We start from the raw sequence: 17,003 nt of genomic DNA, 5'->3' as shown, positions 1-17,003 counted from the left end.
TGTGAGATTTGTAACATAGGCACCATCAAATTTAAGGAGTGCCTTTTCTCTCACTTTATGCTACATGAAGTACTTTTCTCTTCAGTAATTTTTGAGGGAGTGGTAGAGATGGATGCCAAGACACTGAGTAAAGCAGGACCAAAGTCATTCCGACTCAGGGAGTTTATGGAGAACTTATTTTATACTTTATTATATACTCATTTCATAGCTAAGGCATCCTATGAGACTAAAGCACCAGCCCCAGAGACTAGCTTGGTGTGGCAGGATTTATTTTTCCCCAATAGAAGTGAATCAAACTGGTCAAACCAGTTTCTCTCTTCAAAGAACCACACCTCCTGCTCTCTCACAGAAACTTTTGCATTTTGCTCTTCATTCATAGTCTCAATTTCCTCTGGGAACCCAGAATCTGAAACATGCCTCTTGAAAAAAAATTTCCATAGGAATTCAGAATTCTAGTAAAAGTCAGATCCAGGTTATTAGCAGGCCTCTCTTCAGCCCAACTTTCTCCAAAAACACTCCAAACACTTAGGTGTTTGGGTGGAAGGGTGTGGTGCTGGACTCTGAAGACACAGTCATGTCTGAAGGCTGACTCACATGTAAGCCTGTGGAAGAGTTCTTGCATATTCCATCTTCATTTTGTTAGCTGTAACTCCATATATAACCCTTGAGATGTACTTATAGGCAATGGAACTATTCGGTGGTAAATTCCCTTCCATGGCCAAGAAAAGTGACTATCTGACCAAAGTTTCTTTTGTGTTTGCATTTCTAGGCACAGTATGAGAACCCACCACATATCTATGCTCTTGCAGATAATATGTACAGAAACATGATCATTGACAGAGAGAACCAGTGCGTCATCATCAGGTATGGAACCAAGCATTATTATGCATGGAGAACAGGCCACAGTGTCGTATTTGGAGCAGGGTTTTAGCCATCATTGCTGCTATCAGAGGCCAGTTCACGTAACTGAGTAACAAGCCAAGTCTTGGCTGGTTTTATAACTCCAAATACATAATATACCCCTGCCACATAAGGGATTAAGATTGTTGGGTGCACAGTGCTAGCCAGATCTTTCTCTGATCATAACTGGCCTTTAACTAAAATAGTAAAACATCTCCCCTCCCATTCTATCTTACCATGGCTTACCCAAATTGGAGATCTTTTATGTCATAAGTATAATAAGTATGTTTCTGTTTTGTCAGCTGGAATCTTTTTTTTCTAAGTTCCTCTTTTTTTCTTTCTCTAATAATGTAGTTCAAGTTTGAGCTTTTTTGGTAGATTTTCTCATTTGCTTTTAATTTTCTGAGGGCATTGCTAATAAACACCAGCATTAAATGTCTAACTACATTTCAGAATAATTTTTAACTTGACACAGCTCTGAGTCATTGCTTGGTTTAAGTGCTTTTGCATTTTGTTTACTGTTATGACCATTTTCAAATATACCAGCATCTATATTCCTATCACTTAGAACATAACAGTTAACAAGTTGTAATATCTGCATTCATTTATTAAATTTATGTAATGTTTTATTTGAAAAAAAAATTTACCAACACTTCCAAAAATTCACAAAATTAGAAACAATATTATAATAAGCTCTGTCATTCCGTTGTATATTTATTAATACATGACTGATCCCATTTTACTTAGTCTTCCCATCAATTTAATCATCCACACTTGATTAAATAAAATACATCATTTCATTTGTCAATAATTTATGTGTACCTTATCACACGTAAAAGGGAATTATTCTCTTACCATCTATTATTATCAATATTCTGATTCCATGAAATTTTACATATTTTTTTATAATTAGTTTGTTTTTATTTCGGTTCCAAACAAGTCTCACATATTGCACTTGGTTGTTAGAGTCCCAGAAATCATAATCATTAACAAACCTCTCTTACTCTTGTTTTCTTGGCATTTTTTTCTTAAGGAAAAAGTGTTTTTTGTTTTTGTTTTTTGTGGGACCCTCGCCGGCAGCCGGAGAATGAACTGGCGCTGCAGAGGCTGCGGGCAGCCTCACAGCCCAGCGATCAACCGCTGTGCCACCAGGGGAGGCCCAGGAAGAAAGTGTTTTCATGCAGAACTTTCTGCAGCCAGGACTTAGCTGATTATGTATGTGGTGACATTTTAGTGACTCCTATATTTCCTGTAAATTAATACTGTTGTGATTAAGACAGGAGAGTGTGTATACCTTCGAATTGGTATTTTTGCATTCTTTGGATAAATACCAAGGAGTAAAATTGCTGAGTAATATGATAGCTCTATTTTTAATATTTTGAGGAAACACCTTATTGATTTTCATAAGGACTGGATCAGTCTACGTTCCCACCAACAGTGAATGAGGGTTCCCTTTTCTCCACTCCTTTGACAATTCTTGTAGCTTCTGGGTTTTTTGATCTGGGCCATCCGCATGGGAGTAAGGTGTTATCTCATTGCAGTAATTAAAAGCTTGATCTGGTTCATATTAATTTTTTTTTTTTTTGGAAAAAATGCTTCATTGATGATAACTGTGCACTTAGTGCCTATTGGTCTGTTTCTTTATAATGTTCAAATTGCCATTGTGTCCATACATTATAAATTCCATTTCATGGTCATTGTTTAATGGTTGGGAAATATTTTTTTATTCTGTCAGTCCTACCTTTATTAATCAGTGTTCTTCTATTTGCTTACCTTAAAATATAAGCCATATAAGAAAGCTTGATGCTTTGTCTTGACTTCCAATACAAGGAGTTGATACCCTAGCAGCCCCTCTTAAGGTAATATGTTCTTATTTTCAGTGTCATTCTAGTAGATCTTAAATATCTTACCTGTTTAGCCCCAGTGTAGATTTTCTTTGGGGTGCAAATGTTCCTAAGACACTTTGGCATGACCCAAGTGGTCTTTGATAGTTTCCTTTTTTAAGATGTTCCAGGCTCATTTCTGCTAAGACCTGGAATCAGTCAAAAGCCCTGGTTCATGTTAATGGGAGGTGGTATTTAGAGACTACAGATCCGGTCCCTAAGGATGGGCACTGCCATCTGTTATCTTTGTCTCTAATTCTTTTCAGACGATAAAGGCAAGGAATATGAACTTTTTAAAGAAAAAAATTAAATGTAAATTCAAACTAATAATTTCCAGTTCACTCTTAGGATTGTGGGGCTTTTACTTCTGGATTTTTATACTTGTGTCCCATTTCTGTTATGTTGAAAATTTTGGTTCCTGATGATGTCGCAATTATTTTCTCTATGTGGTGTATACAAAAATGAAAGTATCCATAAATAAGCATATATGTGTATATATGTACTTATAAACATAGGTGTATATTTATAAATTTAGGTCTATAAATGTGTTAATGTGTTATTTATTATTACATATGTAATACATATATAGAAAAGCTACAATATATGAGCTGGCAATTGTATTGCCAACCAGGGGAGTTTGCCTGAAACTTTGGTGTGAAGAATGTTTACTTGGACTTGATCACACACTGCCTGTGTGTTGACCTTTAGTCTCCAGTCCCTCCTGAAGGCTTCAGCTAATACCAGCAACCTCCAGTTCCTTGAGGCCAGAACTTGTATGGTGTTTTCCAAAGCCCTCAGGTAAACAAAGACCTCCCAGGCAGGACAGTCCCAAGCCTAGAGATTACCTCCCAATAGCAGAGAGCAAAAGCCAACCTCTCTTACCCAAGAGCAGTGGTGGTCTGCTTTGAGAAAGTGATTTGCTGTCCCTGGCGTGCTGTAATTCACTCTCACCAGCTCTGTGATTCTGGGCAGCAAACATAACACTGATCTGGGCCTCTGTTCCTTCTTTTTTGGAAGAACTGATGGACCAGATGACCTCGGAGGTCTCTCCAATTTGGGAACATTTTTCTCCCAATGTTTCTAGAGGGAAAGGAAGGTAGGGAAATGCTTTTCTGGGCATACAGGCCCAAGTTTGCTGACAGAGGAACTGCTGGTGCTTATTCAGGTGGGGACTGAGTGCATTTGTGAACAGAAAATGGACAAAATCCATTTTCCTGGGAGCTGGAAAAGAAACTTGTTTCTTATGCTAAGGCATCTGTCAAAGCTGAAAAGAATAGGGACTTTTAGTATCACTTAATTAGAAAAGCAAAAATTAATGATGGCCCAATCCCTGTGGTGTTCTTTTAGACCTCCACTCACCAGTGCCCCTGGTGTGAGCTTGTCTGATGAGGAAATGCACCCTCTCCTGATGGGCTACTTACTGCAGGACACAAAGGCGGCATTATAGTTTCCTCTCAACCTTACTAAAGAAGTGGATATGGTGCCAGGATGAACTGCTGACTGTTTCTGGACTAGAAATCAGTGCAACAAATTGAATCTAAAAAGAAAGAAATCAAGGAAGGAGACTGGCTTCTTTCTCTAGCACAGACCTCCATCAAAGTCTTAGTCCTGGATTTTGGCACAGCTGCCAACTTGACTTGTTGAAAGAGCTAGACTTGAGCAGCCTCAGTAGACTGACTCTGGCCAACCAGACCCACAAATGAGTGTGATTCAGACCCTAACTCATGATTTTTGCAAGGAGAATTCTTCCTCTGGACAGATCTGTTGATTTTGCCCTAGAACACAGTCTAAGAGAGGCACCAGATGACCATTAGAGGTTTGGGTTTGAGCAGAGAGATCGTCATATTTTGGCTAGTGCCATTAGGTTATAACCCCCACGTTTGTTTCCCTGGGGGCGAACCATCATTTCTATTCCTTATTTTCTTGTCCTGCCTCCATGTTAACCAATTCCCTTTTATTGATCTACACTTCCTCCTGCCAACTCCTGCCATCTGTTAGGTTAAATTCTGGTCAGGAATAAACACCCAGGCTTTGCCTTAGATTTTCCCCAAGTTTTCCCAACAGCCCACTGGCTCACAGGTCAGGGAGACTGGCTTCTGTAGGTGCTGATTTCTTCCACCAGGCCTTCTGTTCACTAAGTCAACCTTCCAGGGACAAATAGTTCCAATTCCTGGATCACTCTAGTAATTCAGTGATTGTACAGATATCTATACTACATACTCAGAGATCCTGTCTCAACTGATTTATGGTGGGCCTAGGGCATCAATATCTTTTTTTCAAACTCCCTAATTTATTCTAGTTCAAAACCAAAGCTAAGCCTCCCCAAAACCTAATTCCCGCAGACCTCTTGCCTTTAGCACCATTAGTCCATGCAAGCTCTGCTTCTGAGTGCCTGCCCTCTGCTGAGTGCTTTCCATACAGGTCATCCCTTTTTATCCTCATAACAGCTCTGGATGTTTGGTGTTATTATTTCTTGAACTTCAACCAGAGTGAGGCTTAAAAGAATTCTAATTACCTTAAATTAGCAAATGACAGAGCCTCTATTTGAACTTAGCCTTGTCTGATCAAACCTTGTACACTTTCTCTACACCAAACTGGGGACATCTCTTTGTGTCTCAGATGTCCCACCTTTCAATGGAAGGTTTAATACTGAGGTGGGGGTGGGGGGGGTGGGGGACTGAGGGGGGTTTGTCCTAGACTTGAGCTCCTAGGATAAAAGTACCCCCAGACACAGATGCTTTTTTTTTCCCCCCAAGCCCAGTTCTTTCTTTGTTGTTGGCCATGATGCTCCCTGCCACCCAGGGGTCGTTGTTGTGCTTGGCGTCACTTGGAACACAGACGGTCAGCATATAGGCAGACTTAACGAAATAGCATAGTCGTATTGATGTGTTGATCCATGTTTATTTATACAATAGATGGCCGTGCCTGGGCATTTCTTTATCTTTCTTGACCTGACATTCCCAGACATGGGCCGGTATTATGGATGTTTGTTGTATTTGGTGCATTCTGTCACAGAAGCCCTCATTAACTGCGGAAACCAGTAGTTTCCCATTTACAGATATCCCTGCTTTTCACCCTGAAGCATGTTCTTTCAAAGCCATGTAGTTTTAAATGCAAGCATTTATCAGTGTATACTATATCAAATTATGCATACCTGGCACATAAAATTGAAGTGTCCATGTATTATAAAATGTTGAACTAATTAGGAAATTAGAACTAATTTCCTAAATAGCTCATTAGAATTAATGGCCTATTAGAAGTAATGAATATTAAATAAATTTTTCAAATACTAATTTTATTGATTCAGAATTTAGAAAACTTCTTGAATGTGTGCATGGTTTGTACTGTTTAAGAGGCTACCTTGAAAAGTTCAAATGAACATATTTGATAAATTTAAAAGGAGACAGTTAAATTATTTGAGTTCTTCTCAACTAAAAGTTGGATTTATTCTTTACCAAATGGCTGGGCATTAATTATACTATTATATCATGTGAAGACATAAGAAAGAACTCCAATTGTGACAATTGAGAAGCCTTTCTCCTAACCTGGAGGTTCAGATACTATAGCCCACTGCCTGATTCTTTAAATAAAGTTGCATTAGAACTTTATTATACACCCATTTATTTCCATATATCGTTGGCTGCTTCTGTACTACAACTGCAGTGTTGAGTTACGGTGACAGAGACCATGTCACACCCTGTATAAGAAATTTTGCCAACTCCTGCCTTAAGCACCAATTATCACTGTGATGTTGCAGTTATGTAACATACCAGAACTTCAAATTCAACAAGTTTATAATGGTTCTTTTACATTGCACTCAAACCTATTCCTCTACCAACCCTCTCTTCCAAAGATACTTGCCAGGTGAATGATCCTTAATTATTCTGTCATTTAGCCTGTGTCCTACTTCTGCTGAACTATCCCAGTGGCTCTCCATTGCCCAATAAAAGTCAAAGTCCCAAGCATGGGCCACCCCCAGCTCTTCTCTTGCTCTAGCCAAATTGCTCTACTCTTTTTCCTTTAATGAGTCATATTCCTTTCTAGCTAACATCATTGTCCAGGTTGTTCTTGCTGCCTGGAATTAACCCACCTTGTCTGAACCTTTTTCAGCTTCAACCCAGTAATCTCCCCACACTCTAAATTTCTGTAGCATTTCATATATCCCTCACTTAATTTTTTTAATTTGCATGTGCTTATTTTAAGTTTTTCAAACTGTGATGACTAGAAGCTAGAGTTAGATTTCTTGACTTCTTTGGTGCACACCCTAAATTTTTAATGATCATTTTGAAACTGCAATAATCTATAAATATTATTTGTATTTAGGTAAAGGGGAGATCAATTTGGACCCAGCAGCAAAGGTGTCACAGAGGGGTTGAGACTTGATTTGGGTCTTCCCTGGAGGACATGTGGGTTGAAGAAAGCATGAATGACTGAATGGCTGGGCAGTCTCTGGAACTCATGCAGTGTGATGGGGGAAGATGAGGATATCATTGTGATTGTTTTCCTCTGACAAATGTTTTTGGTGGGCTACTTGAGAGCCAGAAGTAAGTCTTCCACCTGTTTCCATTTCATAACCTCATGGCATGTGTGCAGTACTGCAGAATTGTTTGGTAAGGTTCATTGAAAATAAGGTTGATTGGGGGGCAGGTAATTCCTTGAGTGTCTGGTTGGGTGATCTGGAGGTAAACCTACAGGCAGGTCTCTTGCAGGTCTTTGAGTAAAGACATGGTGCCACCAATGGCTTATTCACAAACATTAAGTCTTTGGGTAAAAGAGATGAGACCTTGAGAGAATGCAGATTATCTAGTGAGGTTTTGTAAGTCTTTCCTGAGATAGAAAGCATGTGAAGGAATAAGGAACGGGATGTAAATGTGGGTGCTAGACAGTGCCAGGCAGATATGCAACAGTTAGAGCTGCCTTAGTGTTGTTGACTGTAAAGAGCAACTGTAGTCACACATCAGCCCTTGTGGGCCTAGTCTATGGAGCAACCTCATCAGTCAGCTTCTTAGTTCATTAATCTCCTAGTCTCCAAAATGCAAGACTTATGTCAGAATTACGTATGTATGATCCCTTTAGAGGTCAGAAAACATCTTTTCAAATCTACTTAATAAAATAACCCTGGTGTGGTATAAGTGGAAGAAGAATGGCAAGTATTTCTTATATTTGCTACCATCTCTATGCCACCAGATGGATGTTGGCTGTGTAGCCAGGGGCATTTCTGAAACCCTTACCAACTGGTCTCTGTGGAGACTTAGGGGGCCTGGGAGAACATTTTTGCAGCAGTTTTATTGCTTCCATCAAAAATGAATTCCTATCACTTTGGCCTATGTCAATTTGTGCTGCCCTGGTCTGTTTTAAAATTGTGAAGTGAATTTGAAAGCATCACATTTAGTACAGTTTCACAGTCTTTGCATGAAATATCCTGAAGTAGCTGTTTTCTAGAAAAGAGAGTGTTCTGTCCTTCATGTATCCAGCACCAGTTTAGAATGACTTGATAGGTTTTATCCCGAACACCTGCTGAATAAATATTTTCTAAAGAACAATTAAAGACAGGAGAGGTATTTTGCAGGTATGTCAATAGGATTTGATATGACAATTTCCATAGAGGTAAAGGAGATAGTTGTCAATACTGGATCTGAGATTTCTGACCTCTCTGCAGTTTAACAAGACATTTTGTGTTTGGAATACCAAGGATTTACTATGGTAAATCCTTGGTAAAGATTAAAGATAAAAACATTGAAAGCATCAGAGCACCTTGACTGTTTGGCTTGTTTCTCGTCTCTACTACCTGGCCCAGCACCATCAAGGGACTTACTGAATCTCAAGCTCTCTTCCTGTCTTTGATGTATTTCAGGAACCTTTTTATTAGCATTGGAATGCTTTTCAAGGCCCTCCTTGAGTGTCTCTTGGTCTACCCAGCTTCTTGTTTATCCCAGCAGCACTGGCCTTTGAGGCTCCTTCCTTGTCCCTCTGGCCTGACTTGGGATGGTTCTTTCAGCTCACACCCCTGACCGTAGGGTGTCTGAGGATTTGCCTCTAGTTGTGGGTTTAAAGAACAGGGATGCAAATCTAACCTTCCCCCCCCCACCCCAAGCTGGCTGCATATCTTACCTTCTGGCCTTTATGATTTTTGAGATTTCTTCACCATTAGTCAAAGAGTGTTATTCAGGAGGGCTGACTCATTAGCTAACTACTACATTCTCCATAGTCACAATAGACACCCATTTGAGTACTTGCATTGTGTCTTGGCATCTTTTATTTGTATCATTTGCAGCCTGACAAGCTAGGTATTACTGCCTACCCCCTTTTTGCAGGTCAAGAAAGTGAGCCTAAGAGAAAGGTAATGATGGATGCTAAACATCTTGCAGATGAAATGTGACAAATCCAGGCACCACGGCAGGGCCCCCAAGCTCCACTATCAATTTTCCACTTTACTCAGTGCTTTGAGCCAGCAGTTGTCAGGTTATCTTGTTAAAAACCCATGCCAGGGCCTCCCCGGTGGCGCAGCGGTTGAGCGCTGGGTTGCGAAGCTGCCCGCGGCCTCTGCGGCGCCGGTTTAATCCCCGGCTGCTCCCCGGCCACCAGAGGAGGGTCCCACATGGCGCGCAGACCTCTCCTGCCTCCCGCTGCTCCCCTCAGCAGTGTACTTCGGTCCTTCTGACTGTACCCAGTGCATGTATAAACAAAACAAACAAACCAGCAAACAAATAAATAAAGCATGCCTCTATTAAAAAAAAAAAAAAACCCATGCCACCCACCTTCATGTGGGAATTGGAATGATCCCTCTGGTTGAATAACAGGACAGATTCTTGTTCTCTCTGAAGTATGTACCTTTGCGATCCTCAGTCATTTCATCTGCAAAATGGGAACTTATAGTTATTTCAAGGAATGTGAGGTAGAACTGAATGAGGAAGTTTATGTGAAGAGTTGCTATAAACTGTTAAGGAGTGATATAAAATGTCTGTTAGTTACATTAAAAGGAATTTGAGAGCTAATCAGTGGCTGAAGTGGGGTTCAAATTTGATCTTCAGGTTAAACATGGAGTTCTTCCTTTGACTCAGGTTGGAACAAGGTGAGCATAGTCATGGCACCATTTTCTTGGCTGATAGTAGATTCAAAATTTGTCTACTTGGAAACACTAATTGATCAGGAAGAAATAGCAATTCTTGGTCTTGTTCACACTTTCCTCATTATGTTAAAGAACAAATTTTATCATTTACTTAGTAGTTTTGGCAGTTGTGTCTGATTTTGTATTTTTTTGCATTTAGCTATTGCAAGTAGTTGAGGATTTATTTTTTCAGGATCATCACAAGGTCTGGTAGATCATCTCTTTCTTTTCACTCCTGGAAACCCTCCTCCTGGGCAACAGAGATGCTTTATCTCTAATGAATTTTTTTCTCCAGATACAGTAGGACTACAGGAAGGAAGTATATGAATTAAGTCTTGGGAGAAGGCCCTCCAGAACCTTCTTTGATGTGGTTTTCATTCTCAATCGCATCTTGTCTCATGATCACAGTGATGCAAGTTGTTATTGTTAGTTCTGACTGTGTGTGAGATAATACATGTTGGGGGCAGAAGCCTCACTTAAAGGGGTGTGCATCTGTAAAGACTCAGGGTTAACTAAAAGTCTGATAAACTAGTTGCCATTCATGAACAGATTCGGGCCATTCCTTCTGGGCAGGAAGTCAGAGAAGCAGCACTAGATCTCCTGGTCCGCCCTTAGTTGTCTAGTAGGTTTCTTTTGATTAAGTCCACCACGTTTTCCTTTATGATGCGTTAACATTTTATGGAACATAGTCTGAGAGTATGAAAACTTCCTGCTCCTTAACAAACCTCTGTCCACCAGCTATAGCATCTACTGACTCCTCCCCAAATCAGTCATTGTGTGATGGTTGCCAAGTGGTGACCATCTCTTCCCACAGCCCCCTCATTTATTAGTTGGCACTCCACTATAAGAGTTTTCCCTTGTCCCCTGACTACTGACTTATTTTTTGTGACTGTGGACTTAGAGCTTCCTATTTTATTCTGTGGATCAAATCCATTGTCTTGATTTCGCCAGTGGAAACCCTTTCAAATTGGCTCTTGTATGTGTGACATATCCGCATCAGTCACTGTACATTCCTTTATTTTTTGATACAGCTGCCTGTTCTATGCTGGGTTTTTATTTTCCCCATTCCAGTCCTGGAACTAATTGGCTATTATACCAGGGAGTCGTAGTGCCTTTTATCAGAGAATGACATTTTGAGAAAAAGACCTGGTGCTTTGTGATCAATAGTGGTGTGTCATTGCTTTCAGCCCTCTCCCTGGAAAATGCTAGAAATACATGTATTTGTATAAAACCACACACTACATACATCTGCATTAGCACAAACTGGTGCTTGCGTTTATTCATAACTAATTCTGTACCTGTTTTTGTGGTTATATATACTGGTACCTTAAATTCCAACAGTTTATAGACTGAGACCTTTTATTCCAATCCACTGCCTCAAGGTTTGTTTGTTTTTTTAAAGCTTATTAATATGTTCTCTGACAGGGAGTGTTTTTCACATTATTTTCAATTTATGTGTGTTACTCAATCTACTTATTTCTATGCTCATTTTAATCAGGCTCCAGACACCAGTGAGTTGTTCAGTTCACTTCCTCCAGGTTCTGCTTACCCCACAGGGTGCTGAGTCCTTGCTTACCAGGCCTGTGCCTTGTGTGACCTCTCTAATGCCCTTTGCTGCCTTGTGTCCTTAGTCTCTGGGCACCTGCCATCCCATGATCTCCAGCCCTGCCCCAAGGGTTACACAAATTCTTACCTTGGTGAAAAGATATCTATCAGCTACTGAGGCCCAAGATTTAAAGGTCTAGAGGTCACCCTTAACCCTCTTTTGTCATGACTGAGTTCTACCATTTTTGATTCCTAAAAGGCCGTAAGTTCACCTCCTTTTCCTCTTGTTGCCACCAGCACTGCCCTCACAAAGGCTTTCATCTCCCTCACCTGGACACTCTGCTCACACTTTTAACCTGGCTCCTCCCTACCATTCCAGGCTCCAGGCTGCATATGAGCTCCCCAGCTGTGGCCTGGGCACCCCAATGGGCGAAGGTGATGGCTAGTGGCACATTGCTGGATTTTCCTAACATTAAAGTCCACACAGAGGATGGCCCCATGTCTGATTTTATTTTGATATTTCTGCTTCTATCAAGAAGGAAATCTGTTTTGTGCTAGTATGTTTTTTTTTTTTTAAGATGTATTTATGCATACAAGAGCTGGGGTACAGGCCAGAGGTGCGGGGGGCGAGAGGATTCACCAGAGACAGAGTGGGGAACAGAACAGGCAGACTGACTGAAATACACTGCTGAGGGGAGCAACAGGCAAGACAGGAGAGGTCTGCTGCGCCATGTGGGTTGCTCCCTGACTGGCCGAGGATCGAACTCGTGCTGCAGAGGCTGCGGATTGCTTCATAGTGTGGTGCTAACCCCTTGCGCCACCAGGGAGGCCCTCCTTTTTTCTTTATGGGGTCACTCCACCTGTCTTTGCTTCCCTAATCTAGGTCTTATTTAATTTTCTGTGCTTTTGAATTTGACATAAATGGAATCATACTATATATATTCTACTTACGGGATGTTTATTCTTCACACATTAATGTTCCTGAAATTTTGTCATATCGTTGGGAAATATAATCCTTTTTCTCCTTTTCTAAAAATCCACTTTTAATATTTACTAAGTAAAATTTCATTATTAAGTATATTTTATTAAGTCAATTTATGATTTAAGATATTGAGAAATTTCTCCTTAATTTGGAGAAAAATACTAAATAATAGAAGTTAGGACTGCAGTCTGGAGTGTGTATAAAATGTGACCCTGAATGTCACTGATCTGAACCCTGGTGCTTCTTCAAGGCCACTGTCCTGGACCTTGGCAGGCCTCTAGCTCCTACTTCCCACTCCAGTCCTATTCAGTCAGGGGGCTTTGCCTCCAGCTGTGGCTCAGGTTTCACCTGCATGTGCTGATCCCAATGTGATCAGGGAAATGTGCCCCCCCCCTTAGGGGGCCCTGGGACTGTACCCAGGTTTCCACAGTGTTATTACTTTGGGGGTGCAGTGAACTGTCCGCAGGGGGCAGTGACCTCTTCCACAGCAGGAGCCACACTCAGTTCCAGTCCCAGGCTCAGCTTAGACCCTGCATGTTGGGTAAAGAAATGCACATATAATTTTTCTTTTAAATTTTTATCCTTTCTAAAGTGCTGGTATAAGGTTTGGAAAAGCAACATTGCAATGACATTAACTCAACCTGGGAGTTAATGTCAGTGATTTGGGAACAGCAGCTACTGTCGTAAGAATGAGTAGAGAAATGTTGACACAAGGAAGGGAGACGTGAGAGAAAGCTGGTGAATCTTCCCGCAGTAGGAGCAGTTGACCTTATTTACTCCATGGGCTAGCTCCCTCCAAAATATGGCTGAAACATTTTCACATTTGCCAGAAGAAGTTGAAATACATTGAAAACACTACTCAGTTGAAGTACATTGAAAACACTATTAATTTTTAACTGAGGAATAACCTCAGTCTAAGAAAAAATTATGGCCCTTGAATTCAATTTTATTGTAATGTTGTAAATAGCTTTTTCCCCCAGAGCATTCTTTCCATTTCTGTACTAATGCATACAGAAATACTACATAATTCCCTATTTGAATTGATATATCCTATGAAGTATGTCTTGACTTTGTTTTAAATCTGCTTGGTTGGTTCATGATCAGCTGTATAAGAACTGGGGAGCTTGTTATAAATTTTTATTCTTAGACCTTATTCTTGGACTGGGATTCAGCAGGTCAGAAAAGGGGTCCAAACACACATTATAAAATACTGTGAGGATTCTGATAGACTGTTGGATTTCTGTACAGAAAAGGGCATTTTTCTAATTTAAGACACAAGTTCTAGAGTATTGTTTATCTACTTCAGAAGTCCAATAAAGACAATTAAATTAGAAAAGGATGCCTATAAACATAAGCAAAGCAAATTGCTTTAACTGCAAGGAGAGAAAGGTAATTTAAGACCTGCTATATATAATCTGTCTGATACCTTCACATTCTTTTCGTTCAGAGGAAGAAACAGTATTTTCCCATCTGAAAGGGTCAGTATAATTATGGTTCTATCTACTGTAAGCCCTAAGTAATTATGTAATGTTCCATTATTGTATCTTATTCTGAGCAATTACCAGTCTCTGATCAATAAAAGTTCTTTTTAAGTGTCTGTAAAATGAAACCAAAAAAAGAAAAATCTGATCAGTGTTCAGTTAGAACTAATTATTTTAAATCTTCTGAAAAATATCACAATTTACTAAGAATGTATATGTGTGTTCTATTGTTGGACCTGGCATACTGACTTTATTATATGAAATGAGTCACTTTCCATTATTCTTTTCTTTTACTTGCAACAAAAGAGACAAAATTCTTCATGCCTGATCACACTATTAACCAAAGACACTTTGAGGGAAACTATACTTTTATATCATAATTTTAATATATTGTTTTCTCCCTCCCTCCCCTCTCCCCCTTACACACACACACACACACACACACACACACACACCCCTTGCTCTAATGAATTCTAAATATGAAAATGTTTACTCATCATGATATAGGAAGTTGACTAATAATCCAAAGAAATTGATCAGTGTTGATTATCACTGTGATGTGTGATCCCACATTTTCTTGAAATGCTGTTTTTAAAAATCTGAAATCTATGGGTAATTGCCCATCTCAAAAAATCTAAGTATTAAGAGAAATCACATCAAAAGAAACAAAAATCATCCAAATACCAGTTTCCCAACATGTCAGAAATATTTCTTTTCCCCTCTTCATTACAGTTCTTTGCCATTGATTACTTTTCATATAGTTATCACATTGTAGATACACATTGTGTATAGATATCACATTGTCTTCTGCCTGTGTTGCCACTTAACCTTTGTTGCATTGTCTTGATGTTACCAGGTAGTTTTCTATTTATTGCAAGTTTCTATATAATATTATGTTGGGTTACTGCATGATTGTACTCTTGGACTTTCAATGTTCTTGAATGTTCACATAGTTTTCAATATCAGAAATTGGAATTTCATTGTTGACAAAACTTGTGCTTCAAATGAGTGAGTGTGTGTGTATTGACCCAGGATCTAGCATATGCTTGATCTGATTAAACTGACCACCTAAACAGGTAAGTTTCTCATGCAACTGAAATATTTATTATGCCTACTTGTGCCTGCAAGGAAACATAGGCTTGGTAAATTTTGTGAAACCTCACCTCAGACTCACTGGTTTTCTATTTGTTATCACATCTTGCTTATGAAACTTCAGTTTGGTTTTCTAACTCATGTGACCAGGCAGCCAGGAACTGAGTACTAGGCTGTGACTGGGTTGCACAGGTAGGTACAGAACTTTAAAGGTCTGTAGAAAATATGGCTCCCTCTTTCTTTAAACATTTACTGTGTTAGTTCAAGGAAATTCCACACAGTTCTGAGTTTTGCTGTGGTGGCTACTGTGTTCCTTTCTTATTTGGAAATATCAAAATATTTTCAAATTTGTTTCCTCTGGGAGCAGGGGATCATCAGACTAAGCAAATATTTCTGCTTTTCTTGTGTAACTAAGCAATTGATAAGTCAGTTTGGCTGGGTGTTCATAAAAGATTATTTACACCTCAAAAACCCTTAATTATCTACAGCAAGCAAAAATATTGTCTTACCAACTCGTAGCAGCCTGAATTTCCATACTAAATTCCACCATTTTATGTAATATGCATTCTATCAATCAAATGAATTCTATCATGGTAACAGAAAAGCTGCCAACAGAGATGAGAAATCTGACTGACTTAAAAATGTTATGAATTGAGGTCATGATCAATTCAAGGGGATTTTGAAGGAAAACCGCTATTTTGAAGAGCAGACTGTCTGCTGTTAACAAAAGGCTCTCCCCATGCAGTAAGGCCACCGAACGGAAGGTAGTCTTTGTTATTCAGGATGTGATTAATATTGCCTCATCATTTAATTTTAGAACTTCTAAAATAAGGTTGGTTGCATCAGTTTAAGTCACATGGCTTGAAATCCTAATGTCTACTTCTTCTTTTTTTCTAATTATAGAAGTAACACTGTGGATGTGTTACTAAAAGTTTGGAAAATAGTAAACCGAAAGAAGTCTCCCAAGGCATCTTTTCCTGTACCCAAACCTCTGCTCGTATTTTGTGGCAGTTCCAGTCTTGTTTTACAAGCATATTTTATGTATAAGCAATTTTATAACCATATTTTATGTATAACTTGAATCTGATTTAATCCATTTAACGTGAGCCCATGTGCTTTCCCCTCTCTGTTTACAATGTTCACGTCAGTTGCCGTTTCTGTACAATATGCTGACCCCCTGATAGTCCATGCTGTTTCTAGTCATACCCCCTATTGTCAGGCCTCTGGAATGCTTATGCTGTGCACAACGATGATTGTCAAGGTCCTGTTATTACTGCTCATACCAGCCATAGAGGTGACCTGATCCTGCTGTGATTGGCCATCCTCAGCCACTACTTTGCATCTGTTTTACTGAATTCTTTTTTACTTGTCTATTTTTTGTTGGGGTGCTGGTTCAGGAGAGCTGGTTGTGATCTATTTCATGGGTGCGTATCTTTGTCTTTCTTTCCTCAGTGGTGAAAGTGGTGCTGGGAAAACAGTGGCTGCCAAATACATCATGGGTTACATCTCCAGGGTGTCTGGAGGAGGCCCCAAAGTCCAGGTGAGTCATTGGTGGCACATTTTTTGAGACCCTGAGTTATGTGAATGTAAGAGGCTCCATTCTCTGTTAAAAAAATTTTTTTTTCTTCCACAAAAATACATTGCTTCTATAGTTAAGAAACTTGAAATCATAAAGAACTCCATGACATGAGATGATAATGTCTAATATATAATGAACTCTTACAATCAATAAAAAGATTCAAAATCCAAAAGGAAAGTAAAGGGCATGAGAGACAACTTATAAAGAAGGAAATATAGGACTCATAAGACATGAAAATGTGCCCTTCTCATGATAAAGTACTCATTAAAACAACACTGAAATACTGTTTCTTGTCATTGGCAAACATTTTATCTTGTTTTAAACAACTCTGGATAAGAATATAGAGATGTAGTTTTCTTCATATGGAGCATGAGCTAGTATACTTTTATAGTGGCCATTTCAGCAACATCTATATCAAAATTACATGCATACA

At 39.4% G+C, this 17,003-nt stretch overlaps 1 protein-coding gene across 1 annotated transcript in view; it reads left to right on the top strand.

Annotated features, from left to right (window-relative positions):
* Positions 1-17,003, top strand: part of MYO1E (myosin IE) — a gene marked incomplete at both ends in the record, with an annotated part of 191,810 nt that overhangs the window by 94,191 nt on the left and 80,616 nt on the right. The window contains 2 exons of the mRNA XM_084240164.1: positions 770-864; positions 16,444-16,531. Of these exons, the coding sequence (XP_084096290.1) occupies positions 770-864; positions 16,444-16,531 (183 nt within the window). The remainder of the gene's footprint in view (positions 1-769; positions 865-16,443; positions 16,532-17,003) is intronic.

Source organism: Talpa europaea, assembly GCF_964194135.1.
Source record: "Talpa europaea genome assembly, chromosome: 8".
Taxonomy (NCBI): domain Eukaryota; kingdom Metazoa; phylum Chordata; class Mammalia; order Eulipotyphla; family Talpidae; genus Talpa; species Talpa europaea.
Note: the sequence above shows the minus strand (reverse complement) of the source record. Positions and strands in the feature narration are given on the sequence as shown.